The sequence below is a fragment of the Trematosphaeria pertusa genome (genome assembly GCF_010094035.1).
Source record: "Trematosphaeria pertusa strain CBS 122368 unplaced genomic scaffold BU26scaffold_1, whole genome shotgun sequence".
Taxonomy (NCBI): Eukaryota; Fungi; Ascomycota; class Dothideomycetes; order Pleosporales; family Trematosphaeriaceae; genus Trematosphaeria; species Trematosphaeria pertusa.
The window spans coordinates 1862599-1881568 of record NW_022987212.1 but is presented as its reverse complement, the minus strand read 5'-3'; the positions used below and the strand labels follow the sequence as shown (position 1 = coordinate 1881568).

The 18970-nt window shown below is 53.6% G+C and overlaps 12 protein-coding genes across 12 annotated transcripts; 8 read left to right on the top strand and 4 right to left on the bottom strand.

Annotated features, from left to right (window-relative positions):
• The first annotated feature begins 34 nt into the window (after positions 1-34).
• Positions 35-1981, top strand: BU26DRAFT_472271 (acetyl-CoA synthetase-like protein). Its single transcript, XM_033825420.1, has 3 exons — positions 35-128; positions 182-1661; positions 1715-1981. The coding sequence occupies exons 2-3, from the start codon at positions 222-224 to the stop codon at positions 1817-1819; spliced, it is 1545 nt and encodes a 514-aa protein (XP_033691217.1). The 5' UTR covers positions 35-128; positions 182-221; the 3' UTR covers positions 1820-1981.
• Positions 1982-2390: 409 nt separating this feature from the next.
• Positions 2391-4245, top strand: BU26DRAFT_513047 (uncharacterized protein). Its single transcript, XM_033827539.1, has one exon. The coding sequence runs from the start codon at positions 2818-2820 to the stop codon at positions 4195-4197; it is 1380 nt and encodes a 459-aa protein (XP_033691216.1). The 5' UTR covers positions 2391-2817; the 3' UTR covers positions 4198-4245.
• Positions 4246-4332: 87 nt separating this feature from the next.
• BU26DRAFT_472266 (uncharacterized protein) lies at positions 4333-4839 on the bottom strand (the record flags this gene model as incomplete). The annotated part of the gene is made up of 1 exon (XM_033825419.1): positions 4333-4839. One exon carries the CDS (start codon positions 4837-4839, stop codon positions 4333-4335), a length of 507 nt encoding a protein of 168 aa, XP_033691215.1.
• Positions 4840-5014: 175 nt separating this feature from the next.
• Positions 5015-6394, bottom strand: BU26DRAFT_513046 (NAD(P)-binding protein). Its single transcript, XM_033827538.1, has one exon. The coding sequence runs from the start codon at positions 6116-6118 to the stop codon at positions 5207-5209; it is 912 nt and encodes a 303-aa protein (XP_033691214.1). The 5' UTR covers positions 6119-6394; the 3' UTR covers positions 5015-5206.
• Positions 6395-6454: 60 nt separating this feature from the next.
• BU26DRAFT_513045 (pentatricopeptide repeat protein-like protein) lies at positions 6455-8508 on the bottom strand. The gene has a single exon (XM_033827537.1). It carries the CDS (start codon positions 8388-8390, stop codon positions 6606-6608), a length of 1785 nt encoding a protein of 594 aa, XP_033691213.1. The 5' UTR covers positions 8391-8508; the 3' UTR covers positions 6455-6605.
• Positions 8509-8728: 220 nt separating this feature from the next.
• Positions 8729-9538, top strand: BU26DRAFT_415234 (mitochondrial ribosomal protein; the record flags this gene model as incomplete). Its single annotated transcript, XM_033823104.1, has 2 exons — positions 8729-9084; positions 9136-9538. 2 exons carry the CDS (start codon positions 8729-8731, stop codon positions 9536-9538), a joined length of 759 nt encoding a protein of 252 aa, XP_033691212.1.
• A 93-nt stretch (positions 9539-9631) lies between these two features.
• BU26DRAFT_16285 (uncharacterized protein) lies at positions 9632-10018 on the top strand. Its single transcript, XM_033820170.1, has one exon. The coding sequence runs from the start codon at positions 9724-9726 to the stop codon at positions 9985-9987; it is 264 nt and encodes an 87-aa protein (XP_033691211.1). The 5' UTR covers positions 9632-9723; the 3' UTR covers positions 9988-10018.
• A 27-nt stretch (positions 10019-10045) lies between these two features.
• BU26DRAFT_413132 (uncharacterized protein) lies at positions 10046-10846 on the top strand (the record flags this gene model as incomplete). Its single annotated transcript, XM_033823006.1, has 2 exons — positions 10046-10317; positions 10405-10846. The coding sequence occupies 2 exons, from the start codon at positions 10046-10048 to the stop codon at positions 10844-10846; spliced, it is 714 nt and encodes a 237-aa protein (XP_033691210.1).
• A 985-nt stretch (positions 10847-11831) lies between these two features.
• BU26DRAFT_378191 (heterokaryon incompatibility) lies at positions 11832-12146 on the top strand (the record flags this gene model as incomplete). The annotated part of the gene is made up of 1 exon (XM_033822544.1): positions 11832-12146. A coding segment is annotated over one exon (315 nt), but the record flags the coding sequence as incomplete, so codon positions are not given.
• Positions 12147-14193: 2047 nt separating this feature from the next.
• BU26DRAFT_16271 (uncharacterized protein) lies at positions 14194-15583 on the top strand. The gene is made up of 2 exons (XM_033820168.1): positions 14194-15202; positions 15266-15583. Exons 1-2 carry the CDS (start codon positions 14353-14355, stop codon positions 15424-15426), a joined length of 1011 nt encoding a protein of 336 aa, XP_033691208.1. The 5' UTR covers positions 14194-14352; the 3' UTR covers positions 15427-15583.
• Positions 15584-15594: 11 nt separating this feature from the next.
• Positions 15595-16335, top strand: BU26DRAFT_557677 (uncharacterized protein; the record flags this gene model as incomplete). Its single annotated transcript, XM_033832490.1, has 1 exon — positions 15595-16335. The coding sequence occupies one exon, from the start codon at positions 15595-15597 to the stop codon at positions 16333-16335; it is 741 nt and encodes a 246-aa protein (XP_033691207.1).
• BU26DRAFT_574172 (uncharacterized protein) lies at positions 16161-18406 on the bottom strand. Its single transcript, XM_033834328.1, has 4 exons — positions 18075-18406; positions 17197-18024; positions 16721-17147; positions 16161-16667 (listed from the first exon to the last, which is right to left on the bottom strand). The coding sequence occupies exons 1-4, from the start codon at positions 18279-18281 to the stop codon at positions 16558-16560; spliced, it is 1572 nt and encodes a 523-aa protein (XP_033691206.1). The 5' UTR covers positions 18282-18406; the 3' UTR covers positions 16161-16557.
• Positions 18407-18970: the final 564 nt, after the last annotated feature.

Sequence of the window (18970 nt, the reverse complement as noted above, 5' to 3'; positions counted from 1 at the left end):
ATCTCCGAAATCTTTCGAGACGCCGGCCGTTGCACCGTTATCAGCAAATTTTTGGCGCACCCGAGCAGGCTCTCGTGTGGTTTCTCTTGCATTGTACATTTGCATTTAGACAAAGCGAAGAATTGTTAGTATGTACACCTATAGACCTCCGGGAGCGTTTCAATTGATGACTGAATTGAAGATCCCCAGGTACCTCTTATCGGTCCGGCGTGATCGACCTGATGGCTTCGACAACCCTGGAAAATGCCTTCTCGAAGCACTCATCATCAACCGCCATCATCATCCCGGGCAAGCCTGCTCTGACCGTTTCGTACCAAAAGCTCGCGACCGACGTCAAAGCATTCCAGCAGCAGCTTGCAAAGGTCGGCGTGAGCCCGCAAGCAGCCGTTTCAATTGCCCTGCCGAACACGTACGAATTTATCGTATCCTTCCTGGCCGCGTCATGGCAACGAGCGATAGCCGCGCCATTGAACCCTGCGTACAAGCAGTCCGAGTTCGAATTCTACATAGACGACCTCAGCTCGGCGATTGCGTTAGTTCCCAAGGGCGCATTCGCTCAGGATGCGGCAGCCGTGCGAGCCGCGAGGAAATACCATGCAGCAATAGCCGAGTGCTACTATAACGGCAACCAAGTGGTGCTAGATGTGAAGGAGGCGGGGAGGCTGGCAGGCAAGAGCGCACCGGTGGAGTCTGCGCAACCGGATGATATTGCCTTGGTGCTACACACCAGCGGCACGACAGGGCGCCCCAAGGCTGTGCCGCTGACGCACCGCAACCTGCTGCGGACCATGAGGAACATCCAGGAAACCTACCAGCTGACGCCCAAGGACCGCACCATGCTGGTTATGCCGTTGTTTCACGTGCATGGCCTCCTCGCTGGTCTTCTGGCGCCGCTTGCTTCAGGGGGGTCAGTCATTGTGCCAATCAAGTTTTCGGCATCTGAATTCTGGAGGGACTTCCTCCAGCATCAAGCGAATTGGTACACGGCAGTACCTACTATCCACCAGATCCTGCTGAAGAACCCGCCTCCCAACCCGAAGCCCCAAATTCGATTCATCCGCTCGTGCTCCTCTCCCCTCTCGCCAAAAACCTTCCATGAGCTCGAGAAGACGTTTGGTGCTCCGGTTTTGGAAGCCTACGCCATGACGGAGGCCGCCCACCAGATGACGAGCAATCCTCTTCCGCCCGGTAAGCGCATACCTGGCAGTGTAGGTGTGGGCCAAGGTGTCGAAATCAAAATCCTTGACGAAGCTGGCAATGAAGTCCCCCAGGGCAAGGAAGCCGAAATCTGCATCCGAGGCGAGAACGTCACGAAAGGGTACCTGAACAACCCAGCGGCGAACGCATCTTCCTTCCATAAAAATGGCTTCTTCCGCACTGGGGACCAGGGCAAGAAAGATCCAGATGGATATGTCATCATTACCAGTCGCATCAAGGAGCTCATCAACAAGGGTGGTGAAAAAATCAGCCCGATCGAGCTGGACAATGTGATCGCACAAAACCCAGCCGTCTCCGAGGCTGTCAGCTTTGCGCTCGAGGACGAAATCTACGGGCAAGACGTTGGCGTCGCGGTCGTCGTAAAGGCCGGCCAAAAGCTGAATGTGGAAGAGCTGAAGGCCTGGCTTGCGGAGCGCGTCGCCAAATTCAAGCTGCCCAAGAAGGTACGAGCGAATCACGTTGCCATGCGAAGATGAGTAAATACTGATTCTCGAAGGTCTTCTTTACGGACGTAATGCCGAAGACCGCCACCGGCAAGATCCAGCGACGCCTTGTCGCAGAAGCGATGCTCAAGAAAGAGCAACCCAAGGCCAAGCTCTAGTCTGCTGCCTTGGTCTCTCGTATCTGCTGCTTGTAAAACAGATATACCGTTCTTGATTGTACTTGGAGATACCTGCATAGACCATATACACCGCATCGATTAGATCATTTTCAGCTTTTAGATCCATCACGACATCCGAAAAATCAACAACTTTGCACCGCCAGCCCTACTTGTCTCTTCCGCATTTGTGCTGCCGAAGCGATGGCGCAATAGCCTTTCGCTCGGCGATCGCAAGCTGATCTTGGCCCCCAGGAACTCCTCACCTCTAGACCACTACCTCACGCGAGACACTTGCAACATCGCACAACCAGTGCATCACCAACTAAGCCCCTCTACGGTTATTGGATTCCGGTCAATCCCAAATAGCTGATGTGGAGCAGGATACGAAGCCTTTGGGGGCTGGATGTAGAACGTAGCCGAATCGTGCCTGGCCCGATGCCGGCGTGGCTTTCGTCCTCGCGCTCATTGCGCGAGAGCTGAACGCCATTTTGAGGCTGTAACTCAGCCCATGTTCCGACTTTGCATAGCTTTCAGAAGGTTGTTGCAGCCTTCCTCGAGCTTCTCCGCATTTCCGCCTTTTCTTCATCTTGCTTTCCTTGCATTTCTCTGCTTTGCATCTTTCGCATTCTCATTCTGTCGTTTCCTCGTCGAAGTCTTCTCCTTTCATTGCAGTCCACTATTCGCATCTTCCACTGCCCAGGTGGACTGTCATTTGTAAAACGTTGCCCAGGCCGGCCCAGGCCGACACAGTCCTGTTGTGCAGAACTGCATAACCCGACGGCACCAGCACACACCGAAATAACCCCAAGGGCCGCTCTCTGAGCAAGCAAAGCAGATGAGGTATTCCCTTCAGCGTCATTCGTCCGCTCGTCTTGAAATCTCACGATAACCTTGATGTTCCCCTATTTCCTGATACAGCAAGGGCGTCTCACCGGCATCACCCTCGCAAAACCACCTCGCTACGTCTCAGCCAAACAACTCTAATCAGCGAAGACATCATGCGTCATACCGTGCCAACCGTGCCTGAGAGTACTTCATCCCTTGATTCCTACGACGCGTCGACACGTCAATCCAGCAGCTCCAGCTCTTTCGTCGACACTTCGCCTTTTACTACGCCGCAATCGAGCAATTTGTCAGTTATATCAGATTGGAAACGTCCGTCGAACAGGTCTTCGCTGAAATCGAGCTTGAAGTCTTCGAAGTCCACACCAGCCCTTGCGGTACGATTCTCGCTGCCTGAGGCTGCAACTGAGATGTCTGGAATCGAATACGGAGGGCCGGTCCCAAAGCGGAAACCCGTCCCTCCGCTGAGGAACACCTTAGAAGCCATGGAAACAATACCGCCGGTTCCTACATTAACTCCAGAGTTGAAGAAGAAATTGAGCAAGCGCTTCTCGTCCCCAGCACCCCTCTCTCGAAAAGAAAGTCAAAGCACACCGACGCCCCCAATCCCCACCGCACCAAGGCTCTCTTACGCACCCACATCAATCCCGGGGTCTCGTGTTACGTCCTTTCAATCTACCGCCTCCGCACCCGCTGCCCTATCCTCGACGCAGCCACTGACTCCCTCCTATCCGCCGTCTCAGTACAATCCGCTCCAGCACTATATGCCCTGCATGGCGTCCGATTGTAATACGCACTATACTTCCTCTCTCCTCGGTCCGACCTTCTACTCCCCACAGCAGCCTTACAAGTTCGCACGGAAAAAGGGGTTCTGTCCTGCGCACGCAAACCGGGATTTGAAAGCTGCGAATGAGAGGGCGAAGAGAACGTTTGAAACCATGCGGCAGAATGCCGGGCGCAAGACGCTCGGTCTCATTGCCGCGGAATTCGAACTCTGGACGCAAGAGTTGGAGGAAGAGAGGGACGCGGAATCGCAGGAGCTGGAAGCACAGCAAAGACGGAAGGTACTAGGAGCGGAAGCGAAGGGCAAGAAGAAAAAGGGCAAAGCAGTATACGATGCCGATTGGGACTGGAGATACGCACCCCGACCCTGCACCCGCAAAGGATGCGGCAAGGACTGGTACTCTCCCTTCGACAACCGCCTCTACCTCTTTTACCACACATCGCGCTCCTCCTCGCTCCTCCCGCTTTCCACGCTCTGCCCAAGCTGTGCACGCGCGGATGTCGAGGCGCTGGAGGATCGCATTGAGGCGAAGAGAATGGATGCCGATGAGCTGGTGTGGATAGATTGGGTGGAGCAGATTCGGAGGGACAGGGAGATGGAGAGCGTGTTTTGGGAGAGCGCGCAGGAGAGGGTTGTCAGGGAGAAGGGAGTCAACTCCCCAGCAGCCGCTGGCAAGAATGAAAAGAAAGGCTCAGGGGGCGCCAAAAAAGGAAAGAAAGAGAGTTCAAAGGGTGTTTGCGTAGTCATGTAGCTTCCAAGGTCCCCTTCGCCTACTTAGCGCAATCCAAAGCAGTATAACCACTATCGACTTCCACTCCACTAGCACCCGCAACTATGCCACCAACCCGCACCGCTCCATTCTCCCTACCCACATTTCCCCTTCCCCTCACAACACCGCCGGCAAACCCCCCTTCTCTCGCTCAAACGGCACCGCCCGATTCCCCCTCACCCACTCCCCCTCCGCCTCACTCCCCGGCATCGGCGGCACAAGCCCCTGCACCTTCCACAAATCGCGATTCGTCTCCTCAAGACTGTACTCCCAGTCATACCCCTTGTCCTCGATAAACGGCTTCAGCGCCGCGTCCACGCTGCCCAGAAACCGGTCTCTGATCGCATCGTTGGGGATTTTGCGCGCGATGTTCTGCACCGTGATGCGGATGAAGGGCTTGGAGCTGTCGGGGCCGGGTTCGGAGTTGGTGGTGCTGGGGGCGGAGGGACGTGGGGTGCCGCCGATGTAGATGGAGTGTGGGGAGAGCGGGATGAAGAGCACGTTCACGTAGAAGGCGGGGAGGTTGACGGCTGTGTAGACGGTTGTTATGGAGGTTGCGAGGGCGGATTTCTCGGTGGGCGTGGTGAAGGTGTTGGTGGGGTGGTAGATGAGCCAGAGGGGCATTTTGAGGGTGCGTTGTGGGGGACTGGGGGATTGTGAATGGGTGTATGTGGTGGATGAAGGGTTGGAAAGGAGATGGTTTAGGTTTGCATTTGCTATGTTGGAAGGGTTTTTATAGGAGTGAGGTTGGGATCGTGGTGCTGGTCCTGATGCTGATGCTGAAGAGTAATCATGGGAGGTTCACTAATCGAATTCTTGACTGAGGGGGTACGGGACTGAGAATCCCGGCTATGTTTGACATTTTCCGCTACTGGTGCTCTGCAGGCATGAATGGGTGTGTGCCTCGGTAAATGTATGCGCTTTGTGTCGCCGTGAACTGCTCTTCTAAGATGGAGTACCCACCTTTCTAACTAACGGCCCAGAGCTCCCCTCACATCTTCCCCACAGCCCTCCTCACCGTCTCCTCAAGATCATCCTCCCGTAGCCCCAGCATCTCGTTCGCAAATCCCTTCCTCTGCTTCCAATCGCTCGCCACAATGCCCCAAACGGCCACAATCTCTTCCACAGCCTCCTTATCCCCGGCCGCCATCTTCGGCCTCTCTTTCGCCAACTCCTCCTCGCTACTCTGCGGAATCTTCTCCCACGTGTTCCCCGTAGCCTTCTCCAGCGCAGCCAGCACCTCATTCTGCGTAACATACAGTCCGTGCACATACAAAATCCTATTCTGCGTCTCATCGGGCTTCTCGAGGACCCTCACGACGGCGTTGGCAATGAAAGACAGATTCGACGCGCTGAATTTTATGTCGCCACCGTCCAGTATATACGCTTTCCGGCCGGCGACGTTGAACTTGAGCAACCCGCACGTGAGCCCGTAGTCGAAGAAATGCCCCGTTATCAGACTCGTCCAGCTCATCTTTCCCCTCGTACCCCTTTCTACATCCTGAAGCGAAATCAGATAGTCGCGGATAACCTTCTTGCCCGCCATAAGCGGCAGAATCTCGTTCGTCTTCTCGTCGGCGGAATCGCAGCTCCCGAAGTCCGCGGGGATTAATCTCTTCACGCCGCCTTTGAAGGCAGCTTCGATTAGCTTTTTGCTTTCTGCGACGCGCGAGCCGGCTATGGCGATGATGAGGGCGTCGATGCTGTTTTCTTTGAAGGCTTGGGCGACCCTGGTGACGTTCAGGTCGTCGGGGATGGTGATGACGTGGGTGTCTGGATAGGTGGATTTTGAGGAGGCGCGATTGAGGACGCTGAGCTTGAAGGAAGAGGACTTGAGGGCTTCTAGGATGGGTGCGCCGACGGTGCCGGTTCCCCCGATGAGGGCGACGTTCTGGATGGCCATTGGGGGGGATGGCGTAAGAGTCGGTGGAGGCTTGTTCTAGATATACGGTATCGACTCGGAAGGACGTACGGTTCTGAGTAGAGAGTGTGACGTGCAGAAAGCGTTCTCTCTTGTACCTTCCAGCGTACTTTACTGCCAAATTTTCTATCCCACTCTTGTTCGAATGGTCTAAGGAGGCTCCTGCTAGGCGTGACGGGCGCTGAACTCTGCTTTGATCTACTCTGACTTCTCTTGCAGGATCGAGGCGCGGTCGAGAGGATCGTGGAAAGTAGGGAAGGACCTGGTATGAACTCAAATGATCCATGACTTTTATTCGGTCTTCACTAGTACGCGCTAAGCCGATCAGGATTAGTAAGATCGTTAACCCGACTCTCCCCCGAGATCGGCTTGCATTGCAGACATTGCCTGGAAAGATATCTACAGATACAGGGGTATGCGAGGAACGCCCTACGTACCCGACGGCCCGGATATACATTTACAATCCATCTTACACCCCTCTATACTCATCAAAAAAGCCCTGTTGCGGTACTAGTGTCCTCAGCGTCCTTAGCATAGCTTCTAATTCTTCTGCATTTGGCTCCCACAACCTCCTGACTTCTTCCCAAGCCCTCAGCGTGCGCTCCGCGTCCGTGCATTTCTTGAACGCCTTCAACGCTGCAACAACCGCCATCTTCGAGACCCAGGTCCTTTCTAACTTGTCTTCCACAGCAACCAGGTATTCAATCCATATTCGCTCGAGCTTATCTCTTGTCCAGGATGAGTATCGTACCCCGCCGAAGGAGTTGAAGCCGTGGAACATGACGATGAAAATTGACCCTTCGAGCGGGATGGAGTTGTACCGCATTTCCTGCAGCAGTTCGTTTACGCGGTCGATGTTTCCAGCTGTGCGGGCGTGGTGGCGGATGAGGAGGCCATATGTGCGTGAGTCTGGGGCGATAGGTGCAGAGTCTTGTAGTTGCTTGCGCTTTTCCAAGTCTCCCATCTCCTTATGCAATCGAGCTTGGTGCGTGAGGTGGAGGCCAAGGAGCCGGCGTTCGCGCCACTTGCGGCCGTTGAAGGATAAGCCTCCCGGGAAGGGTGTGGTTTTCGTAGCATGCAAGCGCTTCATGCGCTCGAAGACATGTTCAGCTGCCGCGGGCTCGCCGGCGCGGATAAGGGCTGCAATAACGGAGTTCATGACCACTGTGTCGACGATATCGCCGGCTTCAACGAGGTCTTGATACGTTTTCCTCACTGCGTTCCCGTTCTGCAGAACGCCATAGTAGTATAATAGCGAAACTCGGAAGTGGCGATGCATCTTGAGCTTGCGAGCTTGCATCTCCTTCAGAAACATCTCTGCGAGCGTGTACTTCCCGGCCTTGACGGCTACGTCGAAAAGCACATTGAGCGTTACAATGCCACTCTTGACTCCTGCCCGTTTCTCCATGTCTCGCCAAACATACAGAGCGGATTGAACTTCGTCCGCGGACACCGTTCCCATGAAGCGGCCTGCCAGATAGATGGCTGTCGTCCATTCAGAGCGTATAATGTGTATATGGGCGTTCTTCATATCGTCTAGTATGGAAAGGAACCGCTGCATGGCAGTCGGAGTAGGCCGTTCGAGGATCGAGAGGTGGTGGAGCATCGCCCGTATCGTCTTTGTGCTCAGGTAGACTACACCAGGAGCAGGCAGCAGGCTATAGGCTTCGAATATATCGTCATGTGGCGTCTCCTCGTCCTTTAGCAGCTCCTCGAGCTTCGCTACGGTTTTGGCGTCCTCGGGGTTGCGAGTCGGCCAGGGTTCGTGGTCGTCGCCAACGTTCCATATCAGTGGTCCATCATCCATGACCTCTTCCTCAGGAGGAGCGGCCAAGTCTATGCCATAGTAGTCCACCAACGCCTTCAACTCCCTCTCCGCAAACTGCCTAGCCCTTTTGAACGGGCCGTTGCGCTCCGCCTTGCTCTTGAACTCCCTCTTAATGTACTTGGGCAATGTGCTTTTCCGCCGCGTTTTGTGATGTCTCGTTGCAAATGGGACGATATCCCGTAAGGTAGATATCTGCTTCGCATGTTCCGGGCACGATCCCGCCCGCGCCAATGCCCGGATGAAGAAATTGTCCATATGTTCTGTCGAAATGGAAGGACGCTTCGGCGGCCCATTCACAGAGCTCTTGCTGAAGCTACGGCGGGGAGTCTTCTTACACAACACTGGATATAGGAATGCGAGGAGCGGTCGTGCGTGCCTCGTATTGGAGACGGCGGTGGTCCGGTCGAGGGCGCGGAATAGGGACATGAGAGGGCGAGCATTGTGTCAGCGGGAGCCTGTCAGACGAAATGCCATCTGAGGAAGGGACTCAAGGGGCTCAGAACGAACCCATTGGCAAGCTGCGAGCGATAGGGAGGCGACGGCGGGGGGTGGTGCTGGAGGCGAAGAGAGCGCGTCGCCGAAAGTTTCTAGCTTTCGGCAAATTCCGCCTCCGAGCTTTTCCTCCGCGAACTCACGCTTCGTCAACATCATCACTACCACGCCCATTGTGCCTCCAGACCGGACCGCTCCTTCCTGGAAGTTAGCTTCATGTCGATATACAGATGAGATAGGACATACACGGCTGTTTGAAATCCCCCCTCAGCATGGGCCGCTACGACTTCCGCCCGATGCGAGTCCGCCAGACGGCAAAAGCGCTCTTCGACGCAAAACGCAACCCCAGCCTGCCCCAATGGTACGACATCGTCGGCGATATTCCGCCTAGCGAGACGCTTGCCCGCCCCGTCCAGCGAGCGCCGCGGCCGAAAGGCAAGAAACCGAGCAGAATGTTCCAGCCGCTGCCCATCAGATACCCAGAGGACAAGCTGCGATCAGAATTCTTCGGCGACCACCCGTGGGAGCTGGCGCGGCCGAGACTTGTAGTGGAGGATAGCGGGAACGATGCAAAGGGCTACGACTGGAGCAAGATTGAGCAGCCGGGGAAGCAGCTGGACGGCGAGAGGTACACCCGCCCTCCAAGGTAGACGCAATGAGTGCTAATACCAGACTATAGCGTCGTCCAGCGCCAAATGTGGCTCATGAAGCACCAACATCTCTCAAAGCCCGCCGCCTACGACATCGCCCGCCGCGAATTCTACCAGCACCGCCATCTCGAGGACATCCGGCGGCGCGTCGCAAAGGAGGAAGCACTGCACGTAGGGGCATACTTCGGCAAGGGGCCGCTGCAAATTGGCATGGAGCTTGAAGATCAGACATGGGAGAGCTGGAAGAGGTGGGCTGCCAGGCAGATCGAGGACGAGCAGTCGATGCGCGCGCAGATGTTCTCCGGTCCGCAGACCGACGGCGAGGACATGAGCGGAGAGGAATTTGATGCTGCTATGAGCGAGCTCCAGCCCGCAGTCCCACAGTCAAAAGAGGGGCAGCCGGCTTTGGGTGGTGCGGCGGCGCATCCGTGAGTGTGTGCAAGAGACCACGGTGTACTAATAGTGTACCTTTTCTGTAGATATACCGGCGACGAACCATTTTCTCGTCCTCATCCCAATGCCATGGATTTTTTTCGCCACCTACAACGCAATCTGATGGAGATCTAGATCCCGCGTCCTTCGTTGTTTTTTATCCACCTCGCCGCCTTGTTTCAAGCATGTCTAAGTTTAAGCTTTGCATTATAGGTGGAATTTCATTTACATTCAAAGCTTTTTATTTCTTGCCCTTGACCCTCCTTTATCCTGCGCCAAAACCTCCCCTGCGAATGCGGGGCCCCCGGATACTTTTAGTGCGACATTTTTGCCGCCTCTTAATCTATCCACTCTGGAAACGTGGACCGATTTTCCAACGATGCAATCATACAACTATTCCGGTAGCGGCACGGAGGGAGGAAGCCTGGGCTGTGAATCTAAACACATAAATACCTTCACCTCGCCCGTTTCCTGACGTTTGCTTTCCTACCCCTACCTACCGCAACAATGTTACGCAAAACCGCTCTTCTCGCCCTTGCGGCTCTCCTCCCCTTCTCCCTTGCCCAAGTCTCTGAGGACTTCGAAAGCGGATGGGACCAGACCGCATGGCCTACCTACGCGGCCGACTGCAACCAGGGCGGTAAAGTCACCCTGGACAGCTCCACCGCCTACAGTGGCAAGAATTCGATGAGGGTTGATGGTGCGGGTGGCTACTGTGGACACATTTTCTTCGGCACGACGAAAATCCCCAGTGGAGATGTTTACGTCAGGGCTTACGTGTAAGTTTCTGTGATGGCGGCGTTAACACGCTGGACGGTGGAGCAATTCTGGTGTTGAAACGCGATGCTAATTCTATACTCTTACAGGAAAGCCTCCAAGGCCCTCACCGACTCGCACGTCTCCTTCATCACCATGACCGACGCCGCCCAAGCCGCCGGAAAGCATCTGCGCATCGGCGGCCAGAGCAAAATCATCATGTACAACCGCGAGTCCGACGACGCCACGCTGCCCGACCTGTCCCCGCAGGGCATTGCCGCCTCCACCGCGCTTCCCACGGGACAGTGGAAATGCTTCGAGTACCACATCGGCACCGACGGTACGGTTGAGACGTGGCTGGACGGCACTGCTATTGCCGGGCTGACCGTCAAGCCGGGCACGACGAATGCCAATGCCGGCCAGTGGACGAGGAGCAGCTACAAGCCTAAGATTACCGCTATCTACTTTGGGTGGGAGTCGTATGGCGGGGACACGAATACGTTTTGGTATGATAATATTAGCATTAGCTCGACTCGTGTTGGGTGTACATGATAGAGATATGTGAATACGAAAGCGCTCTTTGAGTGATTCTTGCTTCCAATTTCAATCAGAAACCTAGTGTTATAGTGTTTTCTTCGTTAACTCATTCGGATCTCTGTTTCCAAATCCGATGTGAACGTGACAACACGGTGTGTCACATGACCATTAGTCATCCTCACAATGCATCCATAGCCCGCTCTTGCGGTAGGGAATTCTCCGGATTTAAAGGCTCGCTGTACAAGTAAATAAGATTGGCGCCACGAATTATACGTCCCATTGTACGCACCCGCGAAGGCCTCCAGGGTAGCTGTTACGCACGTCGTTCTATCCGGAGAATTCCACATCGTGGGAGGCCCGGTCACCACCATCGTATAGCCTCCCGTAAACAACCTCCTCATACAGAAAGAATATACATTCGTTCTCCCATACAGCGCCTGAGTTTGTCGAGCTATTTTCACGGGCCGCAAAGACGCTCTCACCCTCAAATACTTTCCATTCCCACCACCTTCCACCGATCGATCACCATCACTTCTTTTCATGACATCAAACCGCATCCACTACGCGATGGCGATCTATCCTAGTTCGACATAGCATGCTGCTGCTGCCTTAGGGTTGTGCAGGAGGCTGTGCACACGTCGCTGAAGCCCTTCTCAGCCTAGCCCGTGAGCTAAAAAAGAGCACTTTCAAATTCCCCTTCAATCCTCCTCCTCATGATTCCCTCTTCTACTCACGAGGATTGGTTGCTGCAGACTTTTGTTTAGTCCTGTCTCTATCACCACAGCTCTATCAAAAGTTCCGACGTTCCCTAACCCCGCACTCAACCACCAGGCGAACGAATAGGGCAAGGGTTGACAGGTGGGTTTTCAACTTTCAGATCCCAAGGATGAGCTCACGACTCACGCTCGACGGCGATCCATTCCATATTAGGCTCCTCGATATAGAGCACTCGAATACACAGAAGCGAGACGAGGACGACGTACATCACATCAGAGGAACGCTCCGAGTCGTATCACTATCCAGTTCTCCCAAATATGCAGCATTGTCTTACACCTGGGGCGGAGACCCTAGTCCCGCGTACATTGTTGAATGTGGATCCGATCGAATCCAAGTGACCAAGAGCTGTATCGACGCGTTACTCCAAATCAGCGCAAGGGGCGACAAGATGAGCATTTGGGTCGACGCGATTTCCATCGACCAGAAGAATGAAAAAGAGAAGAACCACCAAGTAGGCATCATGAACGAGATTTACAGCCATGCCAAAACGGTATATGTCTGGCTCGGGAGCAGCACGGAAGACTCCGACAAAGCAATTGAGCACCTGACAGACTTGGGGAGCGAGATGCGATGCCTTGAGGGCCTGTCTTGCATCCATTCTCGAAGCGTATTCAGCCTGCGCGTTCTGGCAGACTTTTGGACGAACATCATCTTCAGGGACCTCTCGAGCTTCCTACGGCGCCTGACGCTGCGAATGAGGTTGAGCAGCACTTGCAACACACCGACCCATCTCGCAACCATCAATGGCTTTTTAGAGCTCGAGTACTTCAACCGTGGTTGGACTTTCCAGGAATTGATCCTCGCTAACAAGCCAATCCTTCTGTGCGGGTCCAACTCGCTAGACTGGAATCGATTCATCTGCGGCGTGGCCCGATTGTTCCTCTATACCCTGGAGGATCCAAACTATTTCCGGCCGAAATGTCCCATTATCTACAGCATAATGTCGCTCACTTACCTGTGGATGACGCTTGATCGGCCTATTGAGCGCAGTGGTCAAAGGCCTTGGGGAGCTGGCGACCTGCGTAGTTCGTATCTCGCGCATTTGCGAGAGTTCGAACGTTTCTACAAATCGCATTCCTCAAAAGTGGCTTCGATGAAGACTTGGTTGGTTATCATACCATTTGCGGCTGGTCTGTTCTCCAGGAATTTGCTTCTCTTCATCTCCGGGCTTTCTCTTCTGGTTTTCTTCGAAATATTGGTCTGGATCGCCTGCCGGCTCACCAATAGTAGCTACACCACATTAGAAGCCTTCGACACCGTATTCGCAAACGATCCGCGGACTGCATACCATCAGACGGGACACTCCGGCATCCTTAAAGCTCTGCGGCAACGCAAGACCAAAGACTCAAGAGACAAATCGTATGCACTCTATGGAGTACTCAAAGCTATGGGACTCAGTTTGAAAGAAGCCGACTATTCAAAGACACACGCACAAGTGTACAGAGAACTATTCCTGGACTTGCTGAGCTGGAATCCCAAATCATTGGACCTGATCCTTGATGCGGGCTTGCCCCGCATGGAAGGTGGTGCGCCAACCTGGATACCGCAATGGCATCTCACAGAGGACCATCGTTGGCTCGACATGGATTTCCTCCTTGGTGATCATCGGACACTACTAAACGACCACCGTTATGGGATTCAAAACAAAGAGTATGGCCAGCGCTATTTCATTCCGCCTACTCACGATGGCGACCCCAAATTACGTGTCCGTGGGAGAACACGAGACAGAGTGGTCTACTGCAGCCTGCTTTCATCTATGAGCTCAGACCTCGACTTCATACGCAGCATGCGCATCTGGCTCTCCGCCATCGCTCAGCGGACCGCACCAAAGGTGTGGCATTTGTCCGAGCTGCAGCGTGGTATATACTACTTCCTCACTCTGGATCAGAACAAGCGAAGCGCAGTATACCACCCCAAGTGGCGGCGCAAAATGGGATCTTGTGCGCCCTCAGACCCGCTCCCGCACGCCTTCGAGAAATGGTTCGACATTATGCTCCGCGCCACGAATGTCCCCGTTTACGATCCGGACCTGGATACACATTCTGAGGGACATCCCGCATACGGGCTCTCCACGGACCAATCCCTCCTCGATGCCGTCCTTAGCGAGACTGCAGCCGCAACATTCCATCGCACGGCGCGCGAGTTATTGTCAACCGACCGCACTCTTTACGTCACGAGAAGAGGGCACTTCGGCACCGGGCCAGAATATATGCAAGGCACAGACTGCATATACCGACTGGAGGGCTTCGCCGCTGACGTTGTGCTAAGGGAGGTGGTAGTTCATGATCGTGAGGAAGAAGAGGTTGAAGTGGCGGAGCGGGAGTGCTTGCTCGTGGGACCCGCGCTTACGTGCTACAACTCAAGACGGTGGAAGAATCTCAAAAAGTATCAGGGCGGATATTACGAGTCTATCAGCATCGTATAAATGGATGTGCTACGAGACGATCAATCGGATCAGAGCCTTGCTCAAGAACAATAGTGATCGTCAATGCAGCCCGCGGCATTTACAATTCTTATTTGCATTTCTTGGATGCAGATGAGTGGCAGCTTCTGTGCACGGCTCTCGCATCCTAGGACTCAAGCGATGGAAGAAGAAACCAATGAAGCATAAGAGGCCGAATACTTTTTCCCAGGACTACGGGATGGGTGGGAACTATCCACAGACATGTGATCAGCTTCTACTGCCTGGTCCATTGTTTTCGCATACACACATTGGTTCCGAATGCTGCAGCTAAAATAGCTGCATGACACAGGTTCAGCCGCACCCCACCTTCTCAGCGACATCCTCCCACGATCGTTCCGCAAGAATTAGAGATTATCTATTCACTACATTCCTGTACAGAGATATGGTTGACGCCCTTGCTTTATGGGGCACTATCGGTACATGGGCAGCCGTTTTGCTGGCTTTGGTTGCTCTCGTCGGTATCATCTCGCTATGGCTCGTCCTGCGAGCCGGTTTGAGCGAGCGAAACCGGGCACTCACCGCGGTGCAAGACCGCAGACAAGACTACGTCACGAAAGGCATTGGGTTTGGCCGCGAGATCAGGCTGCGGCGCAAGACTAAAGTACCAGACCTAAAACCATCATTCGACATACCTTCGGACGAGTCGCCCCTCGGAATTTCCGGAACCTCCGTGGCAAGTCTTCCCTGGGTAACCGGCGGTTGGAATGGCACGACGTGTCGAACGGGATGGGCGAAGTTTTGTCGGTTGCTTGACAGCTACAAGACGGCAGACACCGTGGATGAAGAAAAACGTGTTATTTCTGGGACGAATGGCAAACTGGTCATCTATAACACGCAGACCTGGCTTCCGGTCAGTCGATATTGGATTCTCATCGCGGGGCTACTCGGGCGGTATGGAGACAGGCAATACTATGCGCACGTCCACGGACCGCCATGTCGCGCGGATCTTGATGAATACCAGGTCGACATCTCCGGCAGCGATGACAGTTCAGACGATATGAACAGTTCCAGCGGCGATGATTGGAGTGTTACGTCGTCCCTAGCAGATCGACAACGTGGTCGCAGAAGGCTTTCCAACAGCACTAGCAGCGGAACTGGTAGCCTGGACATCTCACTACACGCTCTCCGCCGTAGGTCCAAGATCCAGGGCTTGACAGGTTCCTTCCGGAAGCTCAAACTGAATAATAATCCAGGATCGGACTTCAGCTTCATCACGTCGCTATTGCAGTTCGAAATCTTCGGCCGCGTCTCCACCTACAGCGAGGAGTTATCTCTCGGTGACATGCTTTGGCTAGCTAGTGGGTTCCTTCCCCTTAGCAGACGGAAGTGGCGTAATGAGATTATGTGTCTCTAGGATCTACTGGAACTCTCTGGAGCTGCTGGGGCTGGGGCTACTTCCGCCGATCAAGTTGTACTCTTCTTCGAGCTGCGGAGCACCGAGACAATGCCCCGATTTCTGCTGCAGATGACACGATATCTTTCCACAGGAAGGTTCCATCTCTTGACGTGGCAGCGAACAGAAATGAAAGAAGCGGAGTCGTCAAAGCTCCAGCAAATCTCGACATCCGTTTGGGTCCCAATACCGCAATGCTCATCCTGGTATGTGGGCAGGGACGACTTGGAACGAATTGTGCTCTCAATGCTCCGCCTTCCCTGGACACCGTTCAGCTACCTGATCTGGAAATCTAACAACGGATTCTGGCACAGCCTGCTACGAGAGTCAACCGGCTTGCTCGACCACTTGCCACTCTTAACTGCGCGATTCGACACAGTCCTTGAACGCAAACTGGGTACGTGGAAAGACTGGAACCGTTTCGAGCCTGGAAAGACAGACTTTCTTGCGGAATTGACCGCGTCCCTAGAGGACAGCCTCTTCGAATACCCGTCATTAACCCGGCTCTCCATCGGTGTACTATATATAACCAATGTCGACTTCTGCGCCCAGATCAACGCTCTGCTTGATACGCAGAGCCGGACTTTCATCAATCTGGTTGCTAAATTCGATACGAAGAGCGGTAAAATAGAATGGGAGCGCGATTCCACCCGTTACGAATTCAGCTTCCAATCACCGGTTCTAGAGGAGGGTGCGCAGGAAATAGGGGAAGAAGTGGTAGGGGATGATGTGGTGGAGCTAAAATCGACCGACTTAATCGCGATGGCGCTGTGGGCAGCTGTGAGGTGTGCACTGTGGAGATGTTCGCCGAGCTCGAAACCTTTGTTGCGGTTTATCAAGAGCATGGACAGCGTCGCACATGTCAAGTAACTACTATGTGTTTACACTGGTACATAAAATCGGACAAGAAGTGGTGTAGCAGGCGACACCCTAGCTTTCGGGCCAGCAGTGTGCCAGGTCGCGAGAAAAGCATGAATCCGCGGTCTTGTGCTCACGGTCGAAAGATATTTCCCACATTCAAGATACCTCTCGGTCCATCTTCTCCTACTGGGAAAGCTAAGTTTTCGAAGTTTCTGCTAATCCAGCATTATTTTAGGTGTCGCACGGAATGCCCTGACAAGTCGGGTTTCCCTCCGGCTTAGGCGAGATGTCGTAGTATTGGCACATGATATTTGCGCCTCCCCCGGCTTTCTCATTATCGCCTAGGCATAAGTGTTAATACGCAAACGAATCGCCGGCTGTAGGATGGACTTACATTGGTTAACGATGTAGGTAAGAGCGGTTACACAGTCATTTTCGACCATCTCCATTCCCTCATCCGAGCATGCGTCGTCTATGTATGCGTATATCTGGATACGACCGCCACCTACATCGTAGTCGGCCATGACTGCATTGGAGAAGCCTCCGACGGCCGGACGGTGTCGAAGGTAGTGATCGCTACCACTCGTCTTCTCATGACAGAACGCCTTGCTCTTTTTTATAGCAATGTCCTTCACTAGCGATAGATCCCCCTTTGGGTTGCATCCAAAGTTCGCCGGTGTGGTTTGTGGAGGTGGAGGCGTCCAGTCAGTCCCGGTACTGAGGGCCCTTTCCATGTCCACGACTACTTTGTACGGATAAATATGGTGATCGGGGAATGCATAGCACTGACAACCGGCGTATTGATAGTTCTCCTCTTCGATCTGCAAAATAGTTCAGCGAGTGGCACGGCAGCGTGGTACGGCTACTCACCCCGTTGCACATACCCTCATATGTAGCGAGACTGATGGGCATGCCTATCTTTTTCTGCTTTCCCCCGCACTCATCGCAGTACGGCCACTCTTCTACTGCCTCGGGGCAATCTCGATTGCACTCGCATCCTTCATTGACCGCGGTACATTTGTTGTTCTGGTCGCCTCTGCACTGATCGTCATCGCATTTCGGCTTCTGATCTCTAGAGGGGCATTTATCTTCTTTGCAAGGACAGCCGGCAAATGCTGTCGTACATACTTTTAGCGTTCCTAAGCACAAGGTACAGGGTAGTTCGTTGGGATTGGGGCAGGTAATCGAATCAGAGTCTCCGTCATCTCCAGCTGAAGATGAAAGCGCGCTCGTCATGCCGTTCAGGAGTTTGAAGACCGGCTCGAGACCGAATTTGTATGCCGCTAATGCGATGGAGGTAATCGAGAGAACCCTTGCGTTGGTAATAAAGTTGATAACGGAAGCGATATCTGATGCAGTGACGGTAGCAGTCGGAATATCACGGACCCAGTCGAGCAGACCGCCTGGCTTTAGTTCTTGCGCGACCCGTTCGGCGAATGCTTCGATGTGGGCCATACATAACTGCCGCTTCCTTGCTCCGCAGGATATAGACTCAACCTCTTTTGCAATCGTGTTGAGGACGTCGAGAAATTTGGGCGATAAAGCGAAGGCCACGTCGCCTGGCTGATAACCCGATGCTGCTGCTGTCGCTGTACTGGCTACGATAGCAGCAGGGATGGTTGTCGTCACAACATTGCTTGCCGAATCCGTTGTGGTGTATGGAATGTGGGTCAAGTACTCCGTATTAACGCCAATCCACTGGTTGCTGGTTAGTTGTGTATACAGGGCTAGGCATCCAGGAGTCAAACCTTTGTCGTAGACGGCTCTTGATCCCAGTACTCAGTATGCGCGTGTGGTGCGTGATATGACTCTGGAGGTAGTATAGATACGGGATTGACGCCTATCTGTCCCTGGGAGGTTGGCCTGATTGCTTTGTCTATAGGCGTTGCTGCGATGGCTTGGCCCGACACTAAGGTCGTCCGCCCGAGTAACAAGGACACTGACTCTGAACGCATTTTTATTCGGGATGTGCAAAGGTAAATGAACTATCTCGGTGTTTTAAGTTATTCCTCGTGGCAGCGAAAAGTCCGAGGACGCAAATATATGAATGGAAACTCCGTCTTACCCACCATAGAATGGCTTGCGTGGCATCTTCGGGACCAGCACACCACTTCGCCTCCAGATGGATTCATGGAATGAAATCCTACGCTTCGAGTTAGTCTCTCTGATGGAAGAAAACTTGATTTTGGGTATGCGGCCCCTACTCCACGTGGTTGTTTTGCGGCGTAAGGCCTGTGCCATGTTCCACGTATGAGGCGCAAATCAAAGTCACGCGAGTCAATCGCCGAAAGCCAAGCTACGCAGCCATGAAGACAGCTGTACATATGGATTTTAGGTCCTTGGGATATTCTCTGGTAATAGCTACAAGCATGTCTGAAATAGCGATCATCTTAAAAAAAATAAAATAGAAGTGACAGTTGACTATGCTGTCCGAACGACTGATCTCAACGGCCCAAAAATGCCTATATGAGCAAAAGTCGCTCAAAAGAAATATCTTACTCAGTCTAGGCATCTTGTAGTTGGCATGCTGGCCATCTGTCATCCGCCATCCTTAGGTCTGTTACCTCGGCGGTCTCATCCTTTTCCACATCTCCAAGAATACACTCTCTACCGGCGCTTCCTTCGAGTCTTCAGGGTGTGTGTT